Source organism: Cryptomeria japonica, chromosome 10, assembly GCF_030272615.1.
Source record: "Cryptomeria japonica chromosome 10, Sugi_1.0, whole genome shotgun sequence".
Lineage (NCBI taxonomy): Eukaryota > Viridiplantae > Streptophyta > Pinopsida > Cupressales > Cupressaceae > Cryptomeria > Cryptomeria japonica.
In genome coordinates, this window is record NC_081414.1 from 204,672,606 (window position 1) to 204,700,076 (window position 27,471).

Below are 27,471 nucleotides of genomic sequence, written 5' to 3' on the forward strand. Positions count from 1 at the left end.
GATAATGGATTGTTTTGCAGACTAAACTATGTTGAGAGCTTTGTGTTGTGTTTACTCTTCCATTTTGAGCAATTAGCTTTAGTGTGTTGTGCAGGTTTTGAGTCTTTTGTAAATATTTTGTAAAACACTCTTTCACTATCCAGTTTTGGACTGTTTTGTGTCAATGGGTTGACAACTCCTATCCCCATTATGGAATCACCATGAAACCATGGGGAATAGGAGTACAAACCCTGTATATTACCTTAGAGCAATCAGGGCCCTTGAAGATGCAGGGAAGCCATCCAAAGACCCACTCCTAGGCGAGACTGGACAGTGCCCGGCTAGGAAGGGTTAAGGTTGCAGAGGTCCGTGAGAGCAAGGAAGGTTAGAGGAGGATGGACCCTTTAGAGGAGTTGTAGAGGGGTGTGTGGAGCAACATTGGTGAGAAGGAGGAGCTTCCACCAATCCAGACAAGGTGGTAGAAACACCAAATCATCACTGTGACCCTAGCAGGCCTAAAAACCCTCTTAAAAACCCTTAAAAACCCCAAAATTCACCTAGGGCAGTGTACAGACACTTGGAGTCCCAAAACCTGGAAAATATTTGAGCTTTTGCCAATTGAAAAACAGTCCTTTTGGGGAGTTTCACAAGTTGGGTCATCGTTTGCAAGGGAGAGCCCTAAAAGTCCGGAATGGAGGCCTAATTGGGCTCATTCCTTGTAGCCCTATTTTGCAGGGAAGAAGCAAAATTGTGAGATCGGTAACAAATAGGAAGGCCTAAACCTCTTGGGGGCACATGAATGGATGGAAAACCATGTCTAAAACCTGTCCTATCCTTGCTAGGACCTAAGAAGGTGTAGGACAAGCCAAACCCTTATTAGCCTAAATAAGGGTTCTTTTGAATCTCATGAGTAGGTGAGACCTTAGGAGAAGTATTGCAAGTTGTTGGTGGGTGGATTGGGCAAGGTCAGGGGATTCCACAAGCAAGGGAAGTCCTAGAGACCCTAGGGTGTGGTTAGAACACCTGGTGATCCAAGGAAAGGATCAAAGAGCATAGACTAGGCTAGTCTATCCCATACCCATTCCCAACACTGCTAACCACCGAAACTGCGACTACAAAATAGGGAGGATCTTGCACCTCCGAAACTGCAACAGTGTCAAACTCCAACTGGAATTCGCAGATACAAATAAAATATTAAATTCACCATACCAACAACAATGCCAAAATCGGCCTTATAAAGAGCTCCGGGAAGTTTCCTGAAGGGTTACAAGTAGGCCGACAATAGTTTATTATTTTATTAATTTGGGCCCCTTTATTTAATAATTAAATTAATTAATTAATTAAATCCTTATGATATTATTTAAAATTTAGGACCACTTAATTAATTAACTTAAATAAGTCACTTTATTAAAATTGGGGATATTACACTCTCCTTCCCTCTCCCTCTGTTTATCGCATCTTATATCTTTACCTTTCTATATCCCCATCTCCCCTCCCATTGTCTCCCTCTTTCTATCTCCATTATATCCTACCTCTCCCTCTCTCCCACTCTCTCATTATTGCTCAAACTTTCTATATATCTCTACTTCTCTACTATCATCGCTCTATTTCTCTTCCTCTCTCTCCCTTTGTAACTCTATCATCTAATATATCACTCACACACACGCACGCACGCATGCACTTCGTGTTTCCCCCTCCCTATTTATACTTTTTATATCTCCTTCTCACTCAAACACATAAAATCCTTGTTTCTCCTTCCCTTTCTCTCTAGATTATTTGTCTTTATTACCTCCTTTACCTCATATTATTGACCCTCTCTCTCTCTCTCACACACACACACACACACACACACACACACACACACACACACATGTATTGCACAAATGTACACAAAAATAGACAAATTTTCCCCTAATTGACCTTCTAGACACCTATTCGACGTACCCATTGCACACCAAGGTGCAATTGCTAGTTTTATTATAGGGCAGAGGACCCAGTAGTCGTGCACCCTAACTTCGTGCTTCTCAAAATCCTACGTGGAAATTTCAAATCACTCCCAATTTTTTACAGTATCTTACTTGGCAAGTCCCCTGCTTATAACTAAGGTTTTAGGGCCACATCATCAAGTATGGTGCCACATCAGTATGCTTTTTGCCAAGGTGTCCAAAACAACCCCCCAAAAAAGTGAGACCAATAGGCATGCAAAAGAGGCCCAATACTTGTGCAGCTAATGTGGCATCACATGATTGGTTACTTTTCTTAACTATTGGTACATTTCCTAACAATAACAACTTTAAAGTCACAACTATTGATGCATAAACACACAAAAATTTATATTTTATGTTTCAAACAATAGTTTTTATTTGTACTATTATTGAAACAAAAAATATCAACAACCCTCAAAACAATTGATACATATACTCTTCCTCTAATATAAAAAATTAATGATAAACCATCATTCATCTATCACGAGTCTCTTTCATTCGTTAAGCATACACTACTTATGAATGTATTAACTCGAAACCTTTACAAAGAAGTCTTTGCTCTTAGAAATTTCGAAGAACCAACAACACGATTATATTGAAATTTAAATATCCTCTTCATTTTCTTGTTGAGATATTTCATAGAACCAGGTAACAGCGAGATTACTGTAGCAAGGTGAAACAGCAGCAGGCGCACGCAATCCATTACAGCTTAAACAGATGGTCAGTTTTTTCTTTAAACCCTTGCTTCGGGAGATAAAAACAATACCCATTTCAAACTTCAGAACAGTAACAATTATTTGATGCCGAAATTTCGTGTTCATTACAGCTGCTGAACGAATATAAGATGGTCTTAAATTTTAAAGGGACTAAGTAATCTCGCTGTGTATTACAATTAAATTGGCTGCCCCTCATTAGCATAGCAACATGTTTCAGGTTTTATGAGATGGGACGAGGTTGGAATGTAACTTAATTTGTTTTACAAGGGATTTAATTTGGTTTGCCTGTAAATCTGTTTACTTTGATCTGGTGATAGATTTCTTATAATATCACACGATTTTGTAATCCGTCTAGGAAATTTTATCAGACATCATGATCACTTATTACTGGACTGATCGCAATCTCTTGTTTGTTTGGCAAAAGGGTTTTAAATTTTAGCGTGTAAAACAGCTATGGTCTTAGTTGCTAGAAAGGCCCCATAAAATCTAGAATGGTGCCTAACTTGTTATTTTAATCACATGGATCTTTGATCTTTAGTTGCTGTAAATACCATAAAATGCGCTATGGTGCTTACTTGGTAATTGAATCATACGGGTTTGTTTTAAACTTTAAATATCTCTTCAACTTTTATGCAGTAATTGTTGAGGTCCACAGTCATTCAAGTATCTTTGAAATAGCCTGTACCTCAAGTTCTAGAGTGCCCAGTGGTTTGTATGCGATATCCCACGTTTGAGTCCTAGCGGACGTTGCAGGGGAGTGTTGGAGGTAAAAATCCACACTGTTTAAAAGGTTGAACTGTACGAGGCTGTAATAAACTGAATTTCTTGTTTTTCATTTTCTTAAATTTTTTGAAGTGCAAGCTCAAGGATTTGCTTTTTATGACTAAATCTAATCATTAACTATTTATTGAACATTTAGGTCTCCATAACATAATAAATAAAATTAGAGGAGTAATGCATATTAAACAACAATCTTATTACCTAAGACGTTAATTGAACTTTCTTGGCTCTCCAATCCCGGTATACCTATAGATGTTGATCATCCTCCTTAAGGAATTATCGTCGAAGGCGCTAAATCCCTAAGATCTTTTTTCCAGTTCATAAGGATTTAAGGCAAAAGTACCTTATTTTTCTAGCACACCCCAAGAGTTGCAGCATTCTTAGCTAGCTAGCTCTGACACTCTACAAATAACAAGGATTAAACATCTTTATTTCGTTATCAAGTCATTTCAATCTCAAACCTTTTCAAGTGTTCTGGTTAAATGTGAGAACTAACAAGGCTAATGAGGCAATTGCTACCCTTACCAGGCATAGAGTGATCCAACTCTTCTTGTAAGGGTATTAACCCTTCGCTAGGATATTATGACCCTTGTTACATATTGAATCAGCACAATATTAAAGTAAAGTTAGATTATGATCCACGACTGCCCTTTACTCCACTCTATTTTAAATGCTCCAAATTCAAAAATTAAACTATGACGGAATACAACTGGTCATTTCATCAGGCACTAAGATTTAGATGAGGATAAACTAACTTCGGTACTTAATCCATTCAAAACCTTGTACATAATTCTCACGCCACTTCCATCTAGAAGTATATTTATCTAATTTAACACACAGTGGAGAACTAAACTTCTGTCATATAAAGGATATAATCTTTCATGTATTCAATTCTGTTTTTAGTTACTACTTACAATTAGTATGCCTTCTTTCTGTGTGAGTTCAAGAGTGTCCACCGATTTCTTCAAAATTGGAAGCATCCATCCCTTTGGAAGAAGTGTGTAATTGGGTGGAGCTGTTTCTGCTCCACCCACAGCAGGCGATGTTAGAAGGTGGCTTTGAATTTGGATATTAGCAGAGAGGGCTTTAACTTTTGGGGTCTTGGCTCCTAGCATTCCCAAGGAGTTAGGGTCTTAAATTGGTTGTGTGGAGGAGGAGTTGTGGGCTGTTAACTATGATTTAGAGGATCTGACTGCCTTTGTCAGAATTGGCATATAGCGATTAAATATGTGCAGTTGTTCCATAATCAAGGGACTTTCGAGGTGTCTAGTGTGCACACTTTGCCCTCTCTGGCTGATGGCATGTTGGCACAGGCTGTGAAACTTTCTGAGATTGTTCAAGGTATTTAATTTGAAGCTCTTTGTAACTCTGGTGGTAGATGGGGAGGTGGTTTCCAAGCAGGTTGTGGTTGCTGGTGATGGGTACGTTGGCAGGATGAAATGTGGGGATTTGGATTCTGGTTCTGCTTGCAGTGTGGGTAGATGGGATGTTTCGTGGCTCTTGTAATCTGTCCTTGACTGTTTGCTTGCAGGTTTTTGGTTTTGTTGGTTGCCACCACCCGTGTGAGTTTGGATTTGATTTTCATTCTATGCTTAGTTTCTGATGTAGTTTGATATGCGTACTGTTTTCTTGGATGGAGGCCCCTATGGAATTCCCTCTAATGTTATATAAATTTATAAAAGAGCAATTAGTTAGCTTCACCAATAAAAATCTTCAAACTTTGTTGTTCTTATTCATTTAATTCTCGAACCTTCTCATATTACACTTTTCTCCAGATTCTTTGATAAAATTTGCTCATTCTATAAAAGCCCTGAAAAGGTGGTCCTATATTGATAAAGTCCATTTGCCCTGGAAAGGCAGTTTATTCCTTTGCTCATCAGCAAACTTTGAAGATTGCTCAATATCCTTTGGCATTGAAATGGAGTTATCATCATATCCTCCCTTTTCCATGATTGAACATGATATAACATCGCAATCCCAACAGAGAACTTATGTTAGACACGCAAATACTGGGGGCGAGGGGTTAACCAGTATTTACTACTTTTTACATTGAACCAACTGTATTAATAACAGCATCAAAACATTATCAATAACAATGCAAGTAACGAACACATCCACACAAGTGAACACCAGATTTGCGTGGAAACCCTGAAGTGAAAAGCCACAGTGAGAAAAGTTGCTTGGGTCTATTGCCCAAATCCAGCCTCACAAAGTAATATAGAACTTGCAATAATTTGTAGGCACACATCCACATGAATTGCAACCCAAAAGGAAACACCAATTGCCGATATTATTCGTAGGCACCAACCTACAGGAGACACAAATCCCCTAATCAAAATTGAGCACCGACCAGCCACTGAGCATCAACTCAGTTTATGAGGCACCAACCTCAATTATATTGAAAGATATAGAAACTACAATGAATCTGTCATGAGGACCTTTACAAAATCGCTTCACATATTCTCAACTTGATCTGTGTAATGTCCCCTTGTTGAAATAGGATTTATTAATAATTAATAATAATAATAAATTAAAATATAAAAGAATAAAAATAAAATTTAATATAATTAAAATTTTGAATGGTTAAAAGGCATGAAATGAAAAGTTGTGACACGCTCTCGGGCTTAGTTGGGTTGGGTAGTTTCCTAGCGCCCTTTCGAATTCCTTTTAAACTAAGCAATGATTGGTTATAGGTTGATCAGCTAGTCATAATGTTTATTGTAATCTGCCTGTTCACTATGTCTGCATATATTCATGTGACTGCTCTGTGTTTTCATGTGTATGCTCCGTGTTTTTATGTGTATGCTTCGTGTTTAGTTCAAGCCTAATGCATTCCTAGCATGTCCATTCCATGAATCTCTATGATTATTGCCTTGGGTTAATCTAGAATATGAGAATAACAAGAGTAAACTAAAAAGATATGAATTTATTTAGGGTAATAGATACGTGCCATGCTTCTAATCCTCATCTTAATAAATGTTAAGATCACCCATGCTTTAACACAGAGATATCCATAGTATGGTGCAAGTGTTGGGTCAACCAAATTAAAGAAGAAATGCCAATGTCCAAGGGTTGAGTTATTCAGTTCTTAGAAACCTACATTGCTTGAGGACAAACAATTTTGGGAAGGGCAGACTGTAATGTTACCTTGTTGAAATAGGATTTTTTTTTTTTTTTGTAACCCATTGGTATCCCCACGATCCAGCCCAGCGTCTCCCCTCGCCTTACCTTGGTCTTATGGATGCCAAGTTGGGGTTCAAGGAAAGGCGAGCTGAGGCAAGACTAGTCCACTGGAGGTGCGGAGACTGCCCACAAGCCCCAAACACCAGGCAAGCCCGGCAGGAGTTGAACCCAAGACCAATGGTTAGCAAACCCACGGCCCAAGCCAACTCATCTACCGTTCGGGACTTTGTTGAAATAGGATTTATTAATAAATAATAATAATAAATTAAAATATAAAAGAATTAAAATAATATTTAATATAATTAAAATTTAGTTAAGTTTAATGAATGGTTAAAGACATGAAATGAAAAGTTGTGACTCCCTCAAACCTGCGATATAAAAGAGAGAAGAGAACTTCATTTGGGGAGAAAAAAGATGAAGGAAGAAAGAAGGGAGCGAAGGAATTAAGGAAGCATTGATGAGAAGAAGATAAGGAAGTGACTCTTTCAAAGGGGCAGCAATGATGAAGGGTTGTGACCCTTTTGAAGGGTGTTAATCATGTTGTGACCATTATGAAGAGGCGCGACTCTCCCTCACATTGGAGGATGTAAAGGGGAGAAGTTTTCATTTGAGAAGGAGATAAAGAAGGTGAGATCAATTTGGGGAATAATATATTATTCTCAAGGGCAACAATGAAAAGTGGCGACTCAATTCTTATGAAAGGTGCTGACCCTTCCACCGATAAAGTATAAAGAAGAATTCATTTGAAGCAATGAAGGGGACTTATCAATCGATGGAGGAAATCAATAAAATTAACATCAATTCTCTTAAGAAAGCAAAGAATCTTCATTTATCAAATACAGATTGAACCATTCAGCAATAGCACTCGCCCAAGAGAGCAGCTTTCAGCTTTCAAAGAGGGAAACACCATTGAATTGAATCTGTCCAAATTACCACAGCAGACTAAAAACACATAACCTGCAATAATTCTACAAGTATAGTGGGCAAGATTGTAATGTCCCTACTAGCTAGAGATCACTGTCCTGCAAAACAGATTGTTAGAATACAACAAATATATATATATATATATATATATATATATAACTAATCTAACTTGCAATTTAACTTTAAAAGGCTTAATTAACACTAATCACAATTCTTATCTAATAAAAAGGATACGAATGCCATACGGTGATATGTCCTTAGGCAGCTATGAAGCTCGCCTTCTTGGAACCCATCTTGGTTCCAAGCCATCTAGGAAATCGAAGGTGAATTCGATTCCTATCTTAGATGTAATTTCTTACACCCAAGCCATCTAAGAAATCGAAGGTTAATTCGATTCCTGTCTTGGATGTAACTTCTTACACCCAAGCCATCCAGGAAATCGAAGGTTAATTCGATTCCTGTCTTGGATGTAACTTCTTACACCCAAGCCATCCAGGAAATCGAAGGTTAGTTCGATTCCTGTCTTGGATGTAACTTCTTACACCCAAGCCATCCAAGAAATCGAAGGTTAATTCGATTCCTGTCTTGGGTGTAATTTCTTACACCCAAGCCATCCAAGGAAGACCATGTGTCAATTCCTTGCCTTGGATGATGCATCTCATCATCCAAGTCCATCAGAGGGGATCGGCCAGATCCGTCTCTTCTTGGATGAACTTAGTCAACCAAGCCATATATATGCATATAGATATTCAGTATATACTGCCTACCAAGGATTATCATAATCCCTCCATTAGGCTAAGGGAATTTCTTCCCTATAGCCTCCATCATATAATCACATTAATATTACATTTTATAATTCATTACTGTTTTCCATTCCATAATTTACGTCTTCATTTACATGTTCTTTAATCTTTCTAATGATCCTAAATATACATACATATTCTACATAGATACCTATCTTTATTGCTACATTCATATAAGTAATCATTAGAGATATATGTATTCATAAAAATGCATTAATATATATGTGTGTGTGTGGCACACACGTCCACACACATATATACCTTAAGACTTCTTAACCCCCGTTACCTGTACGCAGATTGTAGCCTGTAGTTGTAGTTCGCACAGTAGATGTCTCCTGCAGATTGGGAGGCATACCACAAAGAACACAAATGTTACTTCCTGTAACTTGATAACAATTCTGATCTGATCTTATTAATGGTGATGTCACTAGATGCTTTTGATTCCTTCCTTTTATATCTCTCAATTTGAGGGAGAGGTCACACCTCTTCATCATGTATGCCCATTGGCAAGAGACATACCCTTTCACCATTAGCACCCTTTGAAAGAGTGCAACTCTTCATTATTTCTACCATTTGAAAGGGACCCAACCTTTCATAATCAGATCTGCACTTATTATTTAAATCAGATCTGCACTTCGCATTTCCAAATTCTCCCCCCCCCTCTCAAATGAGGTTTTCTTCTCCCTTTTATATATCATTATTGAGGGAGTCACAACTTTTCCTTTCATGTCTTTTGACTTTTCATTCACTTAATTAATTTTTAATTAATCATATTTAATTATATCATTTTATATTTTAATTTTATTATTATCATTTATTATTAAATTCTATTTCAACTGGGGATATTATTATCATTTATTATTAAATTTTATTTCAAAGTGGGGATATTATTATCATTTATTATTAAATTCTATTTCAAATATTCATTCGTTGGTAATTATTATATAAATTAAGAATCATTGGCTTATTTAGGATATATATAACGATCATGGAGGGGACATGACAGTCCGCCCTTCTCGAAATTGCTTGTCCTCAAGCAATTGACAATTTTTTCAAATTGAGTTATCGCCCAATATGAATCAAAAACACGGAGCATACACATAAAAAACACGAAGCATACACGTGAATACACGCACTGTCAGGTTTTTCTTATTGACTAGAATGATTCAATGATTTATTTTTTACCCTACAGGATGGAAGGATTATTGCTCTGATACCACTGTAATGTCCCTACTAGTTAGAGATCACTGTCCTGCAAAACAGATTGTTAGAATACAACAAATATATATATATATATATATATATATATATATATATATATATAACTAATCTAACTTGCAATTTAACTTTAAAAGGCTTAATTAACACTAATCACAATTCTTATCTAATAAAAAGGATACGAATGCCATCTTGGAAATCGAAGGTGAATTCGATTCCTGTCTTGGATGTAATTTCTTACACCCAAGCCATCCAGGAAATCGAAGGTGAATTCGATTCCTGTCTTGGATGTAACTTCTTACACCCAAGCCATCCAGGAAATCAAAGGTTAATTCGATTCCTGTCTTGGATGTAACTTCTTACACCCAAGCCATCCAGGAAATCGAAGGTTAGTTCGATTCTTGTCTTGGGTGTAACTTCTTACACCCAAGCCATCCAAGGAAGACCACGTGTCAATTCCTTGCCTTGGATGATGCATCTCATCATCCAAGTCCATCAGAGGGGACCGGCCAGATCCGTCTCTTCTTGGATGAACTTAGTCAACCAAGCCATATATATGCATATAGATATTCAGTATATACTGCCTACCAAGGATTATCATAATCCCTCCATTAGGCTAAGGGAATTTGTTCCCTATAGCCTCCATCATATAATCACATTAATATTACATTTTATAATTCATCACTGTTTTCCATTCCATAATTTACGTCTTCATTTACATATTCTTTAATCTTTCTAATGATCCTAAATATACATACATATTCTACATAGATACCTATCTTTATTGCTACATTCATATAAGTAATCATTAGAGATATATGTATTCATAAAAATGCATTAATATATATGTGTGTGTGTGGCACACACGTCCACACACATATATACCTTAAGACTTCTTAACCCCCGTTACCTGTACGCAAATTGTAGCCTGTAGTTGTAGTTCGCACAGTAGATGTCTCCTGCAGATTGGGAGGCATACCACAAAGAACACAAATGTTACTTCCTGTAACTTGATAACAATTCTGATCTGATCTTATTAATGGTGATGTCACTAGATGCTTTTGATTCCTTCCCTTTATATCTCTCAATTTGAGGGAGAGGTCACACCTCTTCATCATGTATGTCCATTGGCAAGAGACATACCCTTTCACCATTAGCACCCTTTGAAAGAGTGCAACTCTTCATTATTTCTACCATTTGAAAGGGACCCAACCTTTCATAATCAGATCTGCACTTATTATTTAAATCAGATCTGCACTTCTCATTTCCAAATTCTCCCCCCCCTCTCAAATGAGGTTTTCTTCTCCCTTTTATATATCATTGTTGACGGAGTCGCAACTTTTCCTTTCATGTCTTTTGACTTTTCATTCACTTAATTAATTTTTAATTAATCATATTTAATTATATCATTTTATATTTTAATTTTATTATTATCATTTATTATTAAATTCTATTTCAACTGGGGATATTATTATCATTTATTATTAAATTTTATATCAAAGTGGGGATATTATTATCATTTATTATTAAATTTTATATCAAAGTGGGGATATTATTATCATTTATTATTAAATTCTATTTCAAATATTCATTCGTTGGTAATTATTATATAAATTAAGAATCATTGGCTTATTTAGGATATATATAACGATCATGGAGGGGACATGACAAAGATTTAGTGTCTTCCCAAAAGGGGAACTTACAATCTGCATCAATTGGCAAATCTGATCTACTCCACAATGCTCAAAGTGTGGATAGGATATTACATCTCCACACACACATTTTACACACAACTCTTACTAACCTTCACATGAATGATCGACAATATATATTTATTCCTCTATGATATTATCATCTCCCTGTTGGTCTAGAACCATTTAGCAACATCTGCAACTCATCATGTCGGCCAAAGATAAATTCTTAATTCAAAACATCATGTAACATGCATTTGGCCCCACCCAAAATCAAATGCGGTAACATAAGAATAAGAACATGCTATGCACTTTCAAACATATGCTTAACTGGTCCCAATCTTTTTTCACGTGCTTCCTCTAGCTAGCACATGTTTCCTTTCTCTAGCGCATCCAACGGAAACTCTTGCACAACCAACTAATGAACATAATGAACACTCTGTCACTTCTAACTCTCTGTCCTCTAAAGCAAAACTTTGAAACTCAAATATACTGTACTTCGTGTGTAGCCTTAATGTCCAAATAGCAAGCCAAAACACTTAACTGTGGTAGAATGCAGTATCGAGAACAATGACATTGCAACTTGATACATATATACTCTCTGAGCAATAGACTCTAGAAACTTAACACAGACACACCCCCAGACTTCCACAAATGTAGTAGACATTTAGGAGCAGCGGATTCCGGTACAAATTCCCTGTGTTGCTTCTATAATGATAACGCTGACATTCTGCAACTAATAATCCAGCTTGATATCAATGACATAATCTATACAACAACTGTTAATCCAACTTAACATCAATGATAGTAGTTGTCCAACATAATCTGTCCAACAAACTCCAGACTACTTTTGACAACCGTGACATCAATGACAACACCATGTTCAGCAATCTTCCCCTTTGTCATTGATGGCAACAACAAAATGCTCCCCTTGTCAACAACAGGAAAGAACTCTCCCCCTTTGAGGAATAATTTGTTCTCGGATGTGCTATCTTTCCTTAGACCTTACATTATCTCTCCCTCGAGGTATTTTGGCATCCTCTCCCCGTTTGACATCAATGGCAATGGGACACTTAGACTCTCACTTTGAGGTTTTCTCTCCCCCTATGTTATACAACCCACTCACTGTATCTTATTGCACTTCATTTCAAAAGCTTCTATTCTATTTGTGGCAGGGAGTCATCACACAGTAGAGACTCCTGTTCATCATATCCAAATTATGAGATAATTTGGTCATGTCCTATTGCAGTATCACTTCGGGGATGCATGAATGATATGCTGGTCTCTGAACCTGTACTTCTTGATTTAAGAGGAGAGAGATATTAGTTATTACTCCCATCTTCTGCCTGAGAAACTCAATTCATCATACTCCATTTTTCTGTACCATAACCAGCATTCATTTGTCTGTCCCAAAAGGCATTTCTTTTGTTTGATCTCAATGAGGTTATACACATCACTTTCTGTCCAGCTTCCTTCCGCAACAAGCTTTCTAGTTCTTGCTTCTTTGATTTCACATCCTTCCGCATTGAATGAAGGATTGTAGCCTTTGTTACACATTTTACTTATGCTTAGTAAGTTATGCTTTAGATCTTCAACATACAAAACATCGTATGTCTTAGTTTTGCCCTTTAGGGATATCTTAGTAGCATAATTGTCACCAAGTCTTACTGATCTGTCATTCCACTTTTTTCAGATTGATAAACTTGCTTTTGTCTCTAATCATGTGACTAGAACAACCGCTGTCAATGATCCATGGATTCTTCTCACTCTGTGCATGAAATGTAGTCTATGCAACGATTGATTTTTCAAACTTTTTTTTTTCTGTTTCTTTTTCTACATCTTCCCAGATTCACTCTTTTGATCTGCAGAGATGTTTTTCTTTCCTATCCAACTTAGAAGGATTCACAAAACCACTTCTGCAATGTCTTGCAATATGTTCAAATTGGTTGCACTTGTAACATATGATATTGACGTTAAACAAAAGTGCAAATGCATTTTTGCTTACAAAATTACTCTTTCTTGTAGGGAACCTTCTACAATCTACTGCCTTCTGACCAAACTGATTATAAGTAAAACAGTAACCAGAAAATGAATAATTGAACCTGTTATTGTAAGCTTGTCTTCTTGGATGTTGTCTTCTGAATCTTCTATCCTGCTTGCTAATTTGAATGAATGGGTCTTCTTCCTTTTTGTAGTCTTCAATCTCCTTGGATTTATTAGAACTTGAACTTCCAGAGGCATTCACATCAGGATCCTTTGGATTTGTCTTCTTAGGATGCTCAGTAGTCTTTGCACTCTGATTTTTATCAAATCCAATACTAGTTTTGATGTGGGGTGACCTTTGACTGTTAATGATCTCATCCAGAATCTTGGTGCTCTTTCCAAACATCAAATTCTTATTCAATAGACTATTAGTTTTTTCCAGATCCTTTCTAAAGGATACAACTTCTCATAGTCCTTTTCTTTAGCTTTTAATTTTGCTGTCATGAGATTTTCTTCCTCTTTGCTTCTTCTATCTGAACTTTAGATTTATGATCTACACTTCTGATTCTTTTAGCTTCTGCCTTTGTTTCCTATTTTCTTTGCTATCTTCAGATCATCTAGGGCAGAAATGAGCTCTCCTTCTAGATTAACTTCCACATCTTCTTCCTCATCTCCGGAGTGCACTTAACTGCATTACAGCCTGAGATTTCCATTGCCATGAATAAAACATTTTTTCTTCCATTTTCACTCCTGGAGGTGCAATGATCACATTCATCAAATGAATAGCTATCTTCCTTAGAATAGAAACTTTTCTTATGTTTATGAAAGTTCTTCTTCTTATGCGTCGACTTACAACTCTTCTGATAAGGCTTGTATTCCGTTTCTTTATCACTACTTACTTTGAAGGGACATTTAGAAGCAATGTGACCTATTTTATCACAATTGAAACATTTCAAGGGTAACTTACTTTTATACTTGTCGGAGCCCCTTTCTAACTTCACAAAATTTGCTTCTTCAAGCTCTGATTCATCATTGGAGTCAAAATATTCATTCTTCTTTGAAGCTTTGAAGGCTGCCTCTTTTCTTGAAGTCTTATTATTCACAATCCTCATCTCATATGCAATTAGTATCCCAGATAGTTCATCTACTATCAAACTATATAGATCTTTAGCTCCGACTGCAAATACCTTCGAATCGAACCTTAAGGAAAGGGATTTGAGTACCTTTTTCACAATTACTGATTCTTTCACTTCTTCACCATTCCTCTGATGGTATTGACAATTTCATCCACCTAGAGAAGGTATGCGGCAATATTCTCTTCTTCCTTCATCTTCAAACTTTCAAATTATCTTGTTAGGTTTGAAGTTTTGCGTGTTTGACCTTACCATCTCCTTCATAGATATTATGAAGCTTGTCCCAAATCTCCTTTTCTGTCTTGCAGTGCATTATCTTGACAAACTCAAAGTTAGATAAGCCACATAAAATAGCATTCTTTGCTTTTGCATTACTCTCACAAGCTTTCTTTTCGACCTAATCACTTGGAGGATTCTCAGTAATTTCATAACTATCCGAAATAGATTGCCAAACATCAAACCCTAATGCCAAAGCATAGTTAGATCCATCAAATAGTGGCGCCTTGTTTGAAGAAAGACCTTTTGCTGCCATCCCGAATCTACTTCAAGCTGTTAAGCTTCACTAAGGAACCTTGCTTTGATACCAATTGTTAGACTCACAAATACTCTGGGGGGGTGATGAATCAGTATTTACTACTTTTTACAGTGAACAACTACATTCATAACAACATCAAAACGTTAACAATAACAATGCAAGCAACGAACACATCCAAACAAGAGAAGACCAGATTTACGAAGAACCACGGTGACAAAAGTTGCTTGGATCTACTACCCAAATCCAGCCTCACAAAGTAATATACAACTTACAATAATTTTGCAAGCAACAATCCATAGGAATTGCAACCCAAGGAGAGACCAATCCCCAGTATGATTCGCAAGCACCAACCTACAAGAGACACCAATCCCCTGTTCAAAACTGAGCACCAACCCAACTGCTAAGAATCAATTCAGATTATTAGGCACCAATTTCAATTACAATGAAAGATATAGAAATGACAATGAATCTGTTATGAGGACCTTTACAATCTTGCTTCACATATACTCAACTTGATTTGCATCGACTAACAAATCTGATCTGCTCCGCAATGCGCAAAGTCTGGACAGGATGTTACATTTCCACACACACTTACACACTTTATATTCATTCCGCTATGATTGGTAATATATGTTCATTCCGCTGTGATATTATTGTCTCTATGTCAGCCTAGAATCATTTAGCAACATCCACAACTCATATGTTGGCCAATGATAAATTCTTCATTCAAAACAACATATAACATGTAGTCAGCGTGACCCAAAACCAAATGGAGTAACATAGGAATAACAACACGCTATGCACTTTCAAATATAAGCTTAACTGGTCCCAATCTTCCTTCACATGCTTCCTCCAGTTGGCGCACATTTCGTTTCTCTGGTACATCCAACAAAAACTCTTGCACAGTCAACTAATAAACACAATGAACATCCTGTCACTTCTAACTCTCTGTCCTCTAAAGAAAAACCTCTGAAACTTGAATACAATGTACTTCATGTATAGCCTTAATACCCAAACCGCAAGCTAAAACACCCAACTGCAGTAGAATGCTGTATCAAGAACAATGAGAGTGCAACTTGATATATATACTGTCTCCAAGAAACATAAAAAAACTTAGCACAGACATTCCCAGACTTCCGCAAATGTAGTAAACATTCAGGAACAACCGATTCCAATATGAACTCCCTGTTTTGCTTCTATAATGATAACATTAACATTCTGCAACTGACAATCCAACTTGACATTAATGACAGAATCTGTCCAAAAGCTGACAATCCAGCTTGACATCATTGATGGTATCTGTCCAACGGACTCCAAACCACTTTTGACAACCTTGACGTCTTTCTTGACATCAACGACAACACTATGTTCAACAATCTAAGCTTCAAAACGATTCAGCTTGAAATCTGCTGCAGCATGCTCTTCATATTTAGTGGTCTACATGGTAAAACTTACTCCTGATTTCTCAATGCTTCTAACAAATTACCACAGCTAGCAAAGATGTCTAGCATTGACAAGGGAAAATCACTAGATGTTTCTAATATCTTTCTTATGGACTAATGTACTGAAACTAATTTTCCTCTAGCTACAAATAAATATGAATCTTGAATCCACTCTAGTCAAATTAAAATTTTAAATTGCAGTTTAGGTCAGACAGTGATTTCTGAAGATCAAAATACCATAATAAATGTCTTTGACTGAGAATTTACTCTAGTATGTCAACATAGAGCTTCAGCAAGGAAGATGCATCTGTTTATTATACAGTCAGGAGTGTTCCGTTCAGATCTACATGCACAAATATGACTCAAAAGTAAACCCTAGTACATTCAGAGATAGCCAAACTGAAACAGAGAAAGGGGCATTAGACAATGAAGTCTGCAGTTACTTTCCTTATGTCAGCAGTGTAAGCATTTTCAGGTCCGTATGCTCTGGTTGACATCTTTGTGGTCTTCAATTAGTCTTCCTTAAGCAGCTTGAACGGTGACTTCAAAATTAAACAGAGTAGGGTCAAAACCCCTTGTCATACCTGTTTTGAACTTTTCTCTAGGTTCATTTCATCTCCATTTATAGTGATTCTCAAAATACATCATAAGAAGATGGATCCAAAACCCAATGCAATGAACATGGAGAATAAAAACCAAAATATATGGGAAGGGACTGCTGTGATCATTTAAAGAAAAAGATATAAGATGACTAAATTCCAAAGCAGACTAAACTGTGTTTGAAACTGAATAATCCCAAGAAATTCACGAAATTTACATAGTTGTTATATATCATAGACATGCAATTGCAGAAAGGAATTTAGAATTCTAGAATCGTCTCTCCACCATATTTTCAGGTACATTGGGCAGCAACCATGTACACCTTTGGCAGATGTCAAAGCTTCTCTTCATAATAAAAACAAGAAGCTGAGATGGAATAAGAAGCATATATAGATCTAGATGTGTATTAACTCTTCTTCTTTTTTCATTCTTGAATGTTCTGTCTGTGTCTGTGAATGGCTTTGTTTACATGCCTGAATGAGTTAACTTTTATAAAATAAAGATAAGATGGTAAAAGTCTGTAAACTCACCTGTGCAACAATTTGGAAACAAACAGATAGATGATATAAGGCCAAATTATACGCAGCATATTATTATTTGGGCAAAATTTTAAGCTAATCATATAAATACATAAATGGGATATATGTCCAAGCTCAACAGATTATTTTGATGAATCTGGTGAAGAACATATTCCTGATCAAAGGAGCCAACCTGCTGCATATCACATGTCTTGTTAGACCCTTACTGTTCCTGTACTTACATTCCCCAATAATTTTACAACGTACATATGTTTTAGATCATTTTCCTTAACTTTTTTGTGGCAAGAAACCATTTTTCTTATGTATTAGACAGGCCTGCAGCTAAGGTTCAATCAAATATCAAGGCCAGTCATAATGATTCAAAACTACACTTACATAGCACATATTGTGGTATAATGGAACATGGGATCTCTAAGTTGCTTCTAGTAAGATGAAGTTTCTTACAAGCATTGCAGGGCCCTGCATGTTCCAGACCTATATCAAAAGTGATAATTGTTCATTGATATTCAATGCAAATGCAGGCAGGTCTCATGTCCAAATCCATAAATCATGGGAATGTTGAGAATGTATTGATCTCACGTATTGTTGTATTTATCTCTAATTTGGCAAATCATAAAGCTCTTGTCTTACTCGACATAAATATTACTGAGCTGCTCTCTGAGAGGGCATTTGGGGCTGGATCACAAGCAAAATATAAAGAAGTGAAAATGATAGATAGGAAAACAGAACTCTCATATACTCACAGCCTCACTCCATCACAAACAATGGAAAATACATCTAGTACAAAGGGAGCAACACCCTCAATCATCTGAGAGTTGCAACCACTTGACCTTCTTCACTTAGAATAATACTTAGGAGCAGTTGTTGATAAAATCTGGTAAGCACTAAAGATGGCAACTTCTATCTTTATACTATCTATTGCAGGTTCCGTGTCATTATCTGACATCAGGCCTTACTTTTGCTTTCTTATTCACTATAAATTGTTCAGAACAGTTTTAAGTGATTAGGCCCTACTTTTGTTAGCTAAATAAAGGAGGGAGGCTAACAAATCCACTCATGTTAGCCACAATACATCTTGATCATTATCAACACCACAGTTGCTTCATCATTCACTTAGGCAAAGGCTCCTTTCTGCATAGGGTTGTCTACCATTTTGAGCCAATATGTTCAGTCTTTCAAGCATACACTAAGCAAGCTTACAACAGCATGGAATCAAGTTTCAAATAAGTATTTCCTGGGTGTCATGATGCCATCAATTAAATTACTAATCACTGAAACATGTATTTGTATGGATGCAACTGTTGTACTAAAATTTTGACACTCTTAGAAAAGGTTGTCATAAGAACAATGGTGTTCCTAGAGGCAACATGGCATGAGTGGAAAAGGTTTCCACTTAAAGTTTGCATGCTTCAATGGTCAAAGGATCAAGGGCAATTTGGGAAGTGGGAAAATGAGACCCAAACCTGCAACCTACGCTCTTAAGGAATTAGCTATACATTTCCTCCTATTGCCTCATCCACATGCAAAAGTGATAGATGTCCAATTTTATAAAAGAAAAGAAATTGTCATTGACTGTTAAATTGCACGAATGCTAAGAACAACTGTGGAGGAGCCTACATAAGGATTTGTTCTCAGGTAGTTGTTTATTGATCTGCACAATGGTAATTTGCAAGCGATAGGTGTTAATTCTTGTAATGTCGGTTGTACAATTTCATAATTCCGATGCATGGATTAATTACATGTTAACATATATGTTAATAGATAAACTATTAGTATATACGCTAACAATAAATAATAAATAAAATCTAAATCGAATTATGGTGTTTGCCACTGGTCACACCCCTTCATGTTAACAGGCTATGATTAAGCGATTCATAATCGTGTTCCTCACAATCAGCGATGATCTTAATGGTGTTAACGTGCTGGGTTATCATGAGTGGTACGTAGGGGAGAGGTGTGTCTTCCCACGTGGGAAGACATATCTCTTCACTACGTACCCCCTCATTCACATATATATAACATGCATACAATGAGGAGGAACAGAATACCGAAATCAATAAGTGTTGTGCATCCTTCCAGTTGCACTACAGCAGTTCAAGTTTGATTTCAGATTATATATTCATCCCTTCTATCCTCTTGATCACAGAATTTGAATAAACTTAACAATAGGAACTTATATCTGATGGAAACAAAGTTGTTTGTACTTAGTTGCATGATGGCAATGAGAGTAATGGCAAGTTATGGGCTGGATGAGACAAGTAACGTTACCCTTAGCATACTAGGCATCAAAATGAATTATTGTGCAGAGAAAACTGATGGGAGACCAAAAAGGAGGTAGAGGGACCAAGAAATAATGCAAAAATCAAAAGTTGGAACAAATAAATGGTCCAAACTTGAATGGGGGCAATCAAAATCCTTTTTTTAAGAACATAATTTAGATATTTGTAGCACTAATAAATGTATTATGATTTACAGTTATCTTTTTCTTAGGAGGATAAATATTCTTTAAACAAAAAAAAGAAGTAAATATTTGAAATAAATCCTGATATTTGTACCTTATTATAAGGGGTAAAAGTGCAGGGAAATAAACACACCTTACACTTACTAATACAATAAAAATAAATGATCAAAAATCTGTTTAAATCAAAGTGCATTATATTATTTGATAAGGAAAGAATGCTATATCTATGAAAATCCACATATGGACCGACCATATTGACATACTAATTATAGACCTGCACCAAAGCTCCATTGCCTTGCTAGACATGCTTACTCCTTTCTGGTTCCATCTCACAATCTCACAAAATTGGTTAAGACTTTTCTTTTTGTAGATCTTCTTTTTAGATATTAATTAAAGAGATTGAAACATCCTTTTTCAATCCTTTGCAAAAAAATAAATAAATCATCATTTCTATTCATTTAATGCTAGATAGATTCAGCGGTGGTGAATTTTATTTTCATATTCTTATTTTAATCATGTGATATAACTAGGTAACCAAATTTAATGTTCATATTTTATCCTTGAGTATATTTACCTGATTAATGGCTTGATCTGGTCCATTCTGTATGCAATTTGTGTACTAGGTTTAGTTAATTAGTGAATTAAGATAGGTTTGTTTAATTGTGTTATATTTATTAACTAGAGTTTATGGAATTTGCAGGCAGAGGAAGAAAACTATGCAAATCCATTGCTTTGCTTCTTCCATGTTTTGTTTAAGGTGAGTCTTTTTGTATTTTTTGAGTATTTTTGCATCTTTGCATTGTACATATAGATAAGGTACTTTTTCAGGGTATGGCCTAGCCAGCATGAGCCTATGAAATGATGGGCTTTATATTTTAGTTCATCTATGCTGTTCAAGATCGTTTTTTCCTAAGTTTTTGACTCTTTGACAAAGCCTTGTCTACAATACAATGATTCTCCACATCCGTCTAAGCCCTGAAATCTAGATGCACTGGCAAGACCCTGCTACTGATTTTGGTCATGAGATTGAAATTGAAGAGGAACAGAAATTGAACAATATAGAAGTTAATTGAAAATGCTCTGTTGCCTCGGCTGAAACTTTAATGTCCCGTTCTAGAGCATTTCTTATTTTTGCCTTTAAACAGTAATTCTAACTCAGAAATTATGCTTTTATTTATATTTATAGATATACCTTAAAAAATATGAATTTTATTATAGTTTTCAGTTTTACCACTTTGACATTTTTCTGAAAAATAGACTTATCTTGATTTTCTGCTATAATTATCTTCCCTATTTGCATCTATATTTTCTTGAATGTTTGTCCTTGATATCTAGACAAGTTATGGGTTTTTCGTCCAATGACTTGATAGGAGAAGGGTTTTCGTCCTTAAGTCTCCTGATTTCCTTAGGGTTTTTCTCTTCTTTGGCTGTAATATTTACTTGCAAAGTCACATTATAGTTATTCCCATTTGATCGATTTTTAATTCTCATGGAATGATCTCCCATTTATATCTTTATTTTTGAAAGAGTCAACCTTTCTCACACAACCTCTGCCCTTTGGTAAATTATAGTAAAATTTTACTTCGACAATAATCATCTTAAATTGCTAGTATAAACTAGCATCACTTTTATTAGCATTATCTTCTCGACGATATTGGCATTACTTTTCATTGACTTCATAGCAGATCACATGTGATTTAGATTTGAATTTTGGCATGGGCATGACAGTCCACCATTCCCAAGATTGCTTGTCCTCAAGCAATCACAAGCTAGGATGCTCTTGGAGTTACCTGGATCCCAAATCTACCTTGTAGATTTGTATTCCCTAGTCATTGATCTCCGTGTGATGTAATTGGCTTTTGCTTTGACCCTCTGATATAATTAGGAATTGAAAACTTTGCTCTAAGTGATGCTTCTCTCATTGTTTTGGTTATGTCTGACTTTGTACTACGATGATGTCTCTGGAGAGTCAGGATAGTATACTTTCCTCAACCTAACTGTCCATATAGTCCTTTAAGGTTGTAAGGTTGATACAATCCCCTAAGGTATGAGGACAATTTATTGTTCAGTGTTCTTCGGGCTCATGTACTTGTCTTTCCCAATAACTCTCAACAACAAAACCAAGAGTTGGAAATTGGCAAGGTCCGTAATTTAAGATTTCTTTCATCCTCACAGAGAAGAAACACAAAGACATCTTGCAATTCTAGCATTGTTTGAAACCAAGTAGAGTAATCATCAATCTAAAAATCAATTCCCTTTTTGGCAACAATTTGTATTTGCAAAGAACCGATTTGGTTGGCCCAACATTTGCATAGTGTCATGGATATCTCTTTGAGTCAAAGCAAAAGGGTGAGCTTCCCATATGTTAAGATGAGAATTGGAAGCATGGCACACATCTATGACCTTAAACGCAATGTCCTTTTCTGAAATGATGTTATTTTCTTTTGGTCCACTTTTGAGGTTCTCACATGCGATAACTAATCCCATTGGAGAGTTTCCAGAAATATCAGACTTCTTCTCTCATTTCATTTTCACCATTGATCCCAGATAATGAATACAAACTCTTGATTGTTGCTGCTGACATCCAAAATGATAACAAAATGTTGCATCCTCTGTCACTATGAATTATGGGAATGGTGTGAATACCTAGATCCCACTTCTTTGTGCAAAGCTGATTTTGTATTTGAGTGAAGGGATGTAGGTGTCCTTCACTAAAAGTTATATCTTGTACTTCAATTAGCATCAAGCTCCCAAGGGTGATTATATCCATTTTAACATCAAGTTTTATGGGATGACAACATGGTGAATACGTCCATTCTTCTCCAATGTCCATGTTGGTCTACCTTCTCATGACTACAATCTAACCCATAAACAAGCTCATTGGTCTTGGAACAAGGGAGTTCAAATGTCCCTTGGCCAACTTTCATGTAGACAGTATGTATCATCATGGAGTTTTCTTGATAAACTTGCAATTCCTCCTGAAGAGGGTCAATCTTAGACAAACTATTCCTCACAACAGCATATTAATATCTTGCACATCATCGTCACATGGTCCAATCATTTCAATACCTTGCAAATCAATTTTACATGGATCGATTACTTCCATACTTGAAAATTGGATGTATGTTTCTTGGACATCATTCGCAATTATTGACACATCTTTGACACAATATTGGATCTTCTTTTGTTTTAGCAACTTCTTGTGATTCTGATTCTAACTTCTCTTCTGCCGTAATTAATGATTCTCTTGGATCTTGCTCCTTGATCTCCTCCTTGGCCATTTTTCTTATGTATTCATATAGATCTCTTTTGTCAGGATAATGGTTTCTGAGTGCCTCCAAGTACCCATCAAGGGGAACACGAGCTTTCAAATCTTCTGACAACCTTTGGTACTTGTCAATAATTTTTTGCGGCCTCAAGTTTGTACAACTACTCTTGACTAAGGTCCATATCTTCTTCCTTTTTCTGACCTTCAAGTCTCCTTGACTAGAATGCATCTGTTATTTCAGCTTTACCCTAGAGGCTGGCAGGTTTGCGGCTTTGATACCATTTGTAGTGTCCCGTTCTAGAACATTTCTTATTTTTGCCTTTAAGCAATAATTCTAACTCAAAAATGATGTTTGTATTTCTTTTTATAAATATAACTTAATAAAAAAATGAATTTTATTATAATATTCTGTTTTATCACTTTGATGTAATTCTGAAAAATAGACTTATTTTGATTTTCTGCTATAATTCTCTTTCCTATTTGCTGCTATTTTTCCTTGAATGTTTGCCCTTGCTAGACAAGTTATGGGTTTTCGTCCAACAACGTGATAGGAGAAGAGTTTTAATTTTTAAGCCTCTTAATTTCCTTGGAGGGTTTTCTTCCTCTTTGGCTGTAATATTTACTTGCAAGGTCACATAATAGTAATTCCCAATTGATTGATTTCCTCTTTTCATGGAATGATCTCCCATATATACCTTATTTTTGAAAGAGACGCAACCTTTCTCACTCAAATGCTGCCCTATGGTAAATTATACTTTAATTTTAATTTGACTATGTCTATCTTGAATTACTAGTATGAAACTAGCACCACCTTTATTTGCATTATCTCATCGATGATATTGGCATCACTTTTTATTGACTTCTTAGTGGGTCACGTGCTGTGATTAGTTTTGAGTTTTGGTGGGGGCATGACAGAAACCTGAAAGTCACCTTTATTTTTTGTTCCATACACATACATTGATGTCTATATTCTATAGTACATAGTTACGTGGATACCTGCTTGAGATGATACTAATATATTTCTTCTGTATGTCTGGTTCAGGGAGCAGCAATTGCGTTTTACATCCTGTTCTCCCTGTTTGTGGATTCTTTTGTGATTATTTTTGTGGTAACGGTCTTATTGGCTGCTCTTGATTTTTGGGTGGTCAAGAATGTCAGTGGAAGAAAATTAGTTGGCCTGAGATGGTGGAATGAAATCAATGAGCAAGGGGAAAGCATCTGGAGATTTGAGTCTCTTGATCAGGACGTGAGTGTAACAAGATTCTGGTACAAATTTGCTATATAGGGTAGTACTAATACTTCTAATTTTGAGTTTAGTTAAAGTCGTGAGGTTTCTAGACTTTGGTGTTAAAAGTAATTATAAGTTATGTTTCTATTTCTCATTCTTTTGCTCCTTTTGTGACATCTGCAGTCATTGGCTCGCATGAATACGAAGGATTCTTGGCTCTTTTGGTGGACTCTTTATCTCAACGTAAGTTGCAAAAGTATGCCAAGAAAAATGTGGTTAAGTATTTGGATGCATCAAGATGCATTTATTTGGGGTGTTGACAATTTTTTGTTGGATGTTGTATGCTGCTTTGGCATAATATTACCATGCCCTTTCTTTTTATATGAAAGAAATGAAATTATATTACAAGAGGCAAATAATGTGCACTAGGACTCAAAAGTATATCGACTTTCAAAGTGGAGAAATCCCACTAGAAGCTTTTAAAGCATGTGTAAATACTACTATTCCCCATAGGCACTTGGATACTGATATCAATTATGGAGGAGCCATTGAAGGCCCGATAGAGTGACATATCATATAAGAGAAATCGGCATTGACATGTTAAGTAAAATGGCCTGTATAAGCATCCATTAAATCACTTTACCTATTTTATCGTCTAAAGAATCACAATTTTGTGATTTAATTGGTCAACCCAATTTTGACCCTTTTTTGGTGATTTTATCAGGTAAATCGTGCCTATCATATGAGAGAAATCAGTATTGACATGTTAATAAAAATTCGTCTGTATAAGTGTCTATACAATTGCTCTGCCACTTTTATCTTCTAAAAGATCAAAATTTTGTGGTTTAATTGGTCAAGCCAATTTTGACAATTTTACTGGGAAAATTCATGCTTTTCCACAATTTTTGGGATTTCCCACCCTGATTACTGTGACATTTTTCTAATTTTGTTTTCCAGTCCTTATCTGATCTTTTGCTAACTGTAACCATAGTTCATTTTTTTCCTCATCAAAACCTGATTAGTTGAAATAATTTTATCTTTTGGTTTGTTGATTTATTCCCGAGAAAGATTTTTGCTACAATGATACACGCAACCAGTCTTCAGCTGCCAAAAGATTTTTAGATAACTAAAAGCAGTAATGGGCCCTAGAAGATGGATATCATTTCATAGATAAGACTGAAATACAGAGGAAACAAGCTTATAGTTACACCCCGCCCAAGATTAGTATCAGCATCGAACGACAGTATGAGTTAAAACATCAACAGAGGAAGAGAGTTAGAGATAAGCCTTTGCAAACTTGATCCTTCCAATTATCTGCTTGGTCAGTCCCATTATTAAGGGCATGATATTATCATGTTTTTTGACAAGTTATTTCATATTTGATATTTGATTTCAAGAAATCTGAATAATTTGCATATGTTGGAAAGTCCCAATTACTGAGAACCTGAAACTTATCTTTCCAAGTCATATATCATGACTCAGTTAATTCAAAAGTACCGTATCAACATGTGGTACACCACTTTGCAATTGCCTTGTTTCTGTCATCGCTGCTATTCTGTTCAAGTGTGACACTAATATTTACATTTTGCAGGCTGCTATTTGGCTAGCACTGGGGATTGTTTCTTTAATCAAGTTTAACATTGATTATCTTCTCGTGGTGGGTGTTTGTTTGACTCTTGGCATTGCAAACATAGTTGGATTTACCAAATGCCGAAAAGGTGATTACATTAATTGTCGAATATGCTTTTTTGATGTGAAGGCAATTTGAAATGAAGACTCTAGTTATTAGAACAAGTTAGAACACCTTTTAAGTTTACCTTTATTAATGGATTTTTACTTGATGATACTTGTTTGGGTTTTCCTTAAAGTATATATCTTTGGCATGTAGATAGGATGTCTGATGTTGATCTTTCATTCTTGCATCTTTGAAGATGCAAAGAAACAGGTACAGAATTTTGCATCTAGGACATTTGCTTCACATGTATCATCGACACTGCAGTCAGCTTTCAATGCTGTTTGATAGATGTAAGTCTGCCAGTTAATTGACCGGTATGATAGTGAATTGATTTTTAGTGTTTGACATAAAGATTTGTTCATCCTCAAAAGCAGCATTATCTTTGGATAAAATCTCTTTTTGGTATTGATGTATTTGATATTTCTGACAAGGCACAATTGTCTCCTCATTAGCATTATGTGCGAAGGGAATAAATGTTTTAGAATAATAGTTTTGTAGTTCTTTGTATAGTTTACATCCGCAATAACATATCAAGCTCTGAGTTTCCTAGAAATACAAGTTAAATTCGAATTCATCTGAGTGATTCTATTTACCATACACTTTTTCTTTCAAGAGATAAGAAAGTCTAGGTGATTAACCTGGCCTCAATTATGGTGATATGTTTCAAAATTTTCTTGTGATATAAATATACGTACATTTTTGTCTCTAATGTTTAGGTATGATTGTGGAATCACAGCTTGGAATTCACATTGTTTTTATCTTCTCTGTAGTCACTGCAGACTGCTAAAAATTTGTATGGAAAAGCTTTTCTTTTGTCTAATAAAGTTCAATTGTCTGGTACTGTATTTTCAAATTCCATAACAGATATATGTATTTCTGGAAGTTTGTAGATCCTTGCCCTAAAGCTCTCTATGTCATTGATTCAGGTGATGTGTACCTTGAAAGCTTTGTTGTCCTGGAAGATTCTATAAATAACTTACTATCTGAATCCCCTTGTTGAATCTTCTTGTTGACACAATCTTTTTGTGATAGAAATTTAGAAATGTGATTATTTTGCCAATTTGGGGTGAGAAACAAATTATTTTATGTATGTTTTAATTTTTTAACACTTTTTGCAGAATATTATATTTGGCCTGACAAGACTGCCTCGATCCTTTTAAACTGGTTATAGCTTACAATTACTAGCGTTCTTTCCATAAGCTTAACTCTGTACTGTTTCCTACTTAGTGATAGGAAGTTTGAATATATGCATAGAAATTATTTTTGCA

General features: G+C 35.8%; 1 protein-coding gene across 6 annotated transcripts; it reads left to right on the forward strand.

Moving 5' to 3' along the window:
• The first annotated feature begins 2,473 nt into the window (after window positions 1-2,473).
• Window positions 2,474-27,471, forward strand: LOC131031470 (Golgi apparatus membrane protein-like protein ECHIDNA). 6 transcript variants are annotated; one of them, XR_009359231.1, is made up of 8 exons: window positions 2,474-2,684; window positions 20,673-20,729; window positions 24,283-24,486; window positions 24,652-24,711; window positions 26,060-26,186; window positions 26,400-26,493; window positions 26,920-26,996; window positions 27,130-27,471. XR_009359231.1 is itself a non-coding variant. In XM_059213452.1 (7 exons), exons 1-6 carry the CDS (start codon window positions 2,682-2,684, stop codon window positions 26,486-26,488), a joined length of 540 nt encoding a protein of 179 aa, XP_059069435.1. In that variant the 5' UTR covers window positions 2,474-2,681; the 3' UTR covers window positions 26,489-26,493; window positions 27,068-27,471. The 6 variants fall into 6 exon arrangements, 4 of the variants coding, with proteins under 4 accessions (XP_059069435.1, XP_059069434.1, XP_059069436.1 ...); XR_009359232.1 differs by having other exon boundaries at window positions 26,940-26,996; XM_059213452.1 differs by lacking the exon at window positions 26,920-26,996 and having other exon boundaries at window positions 27,068-27,471.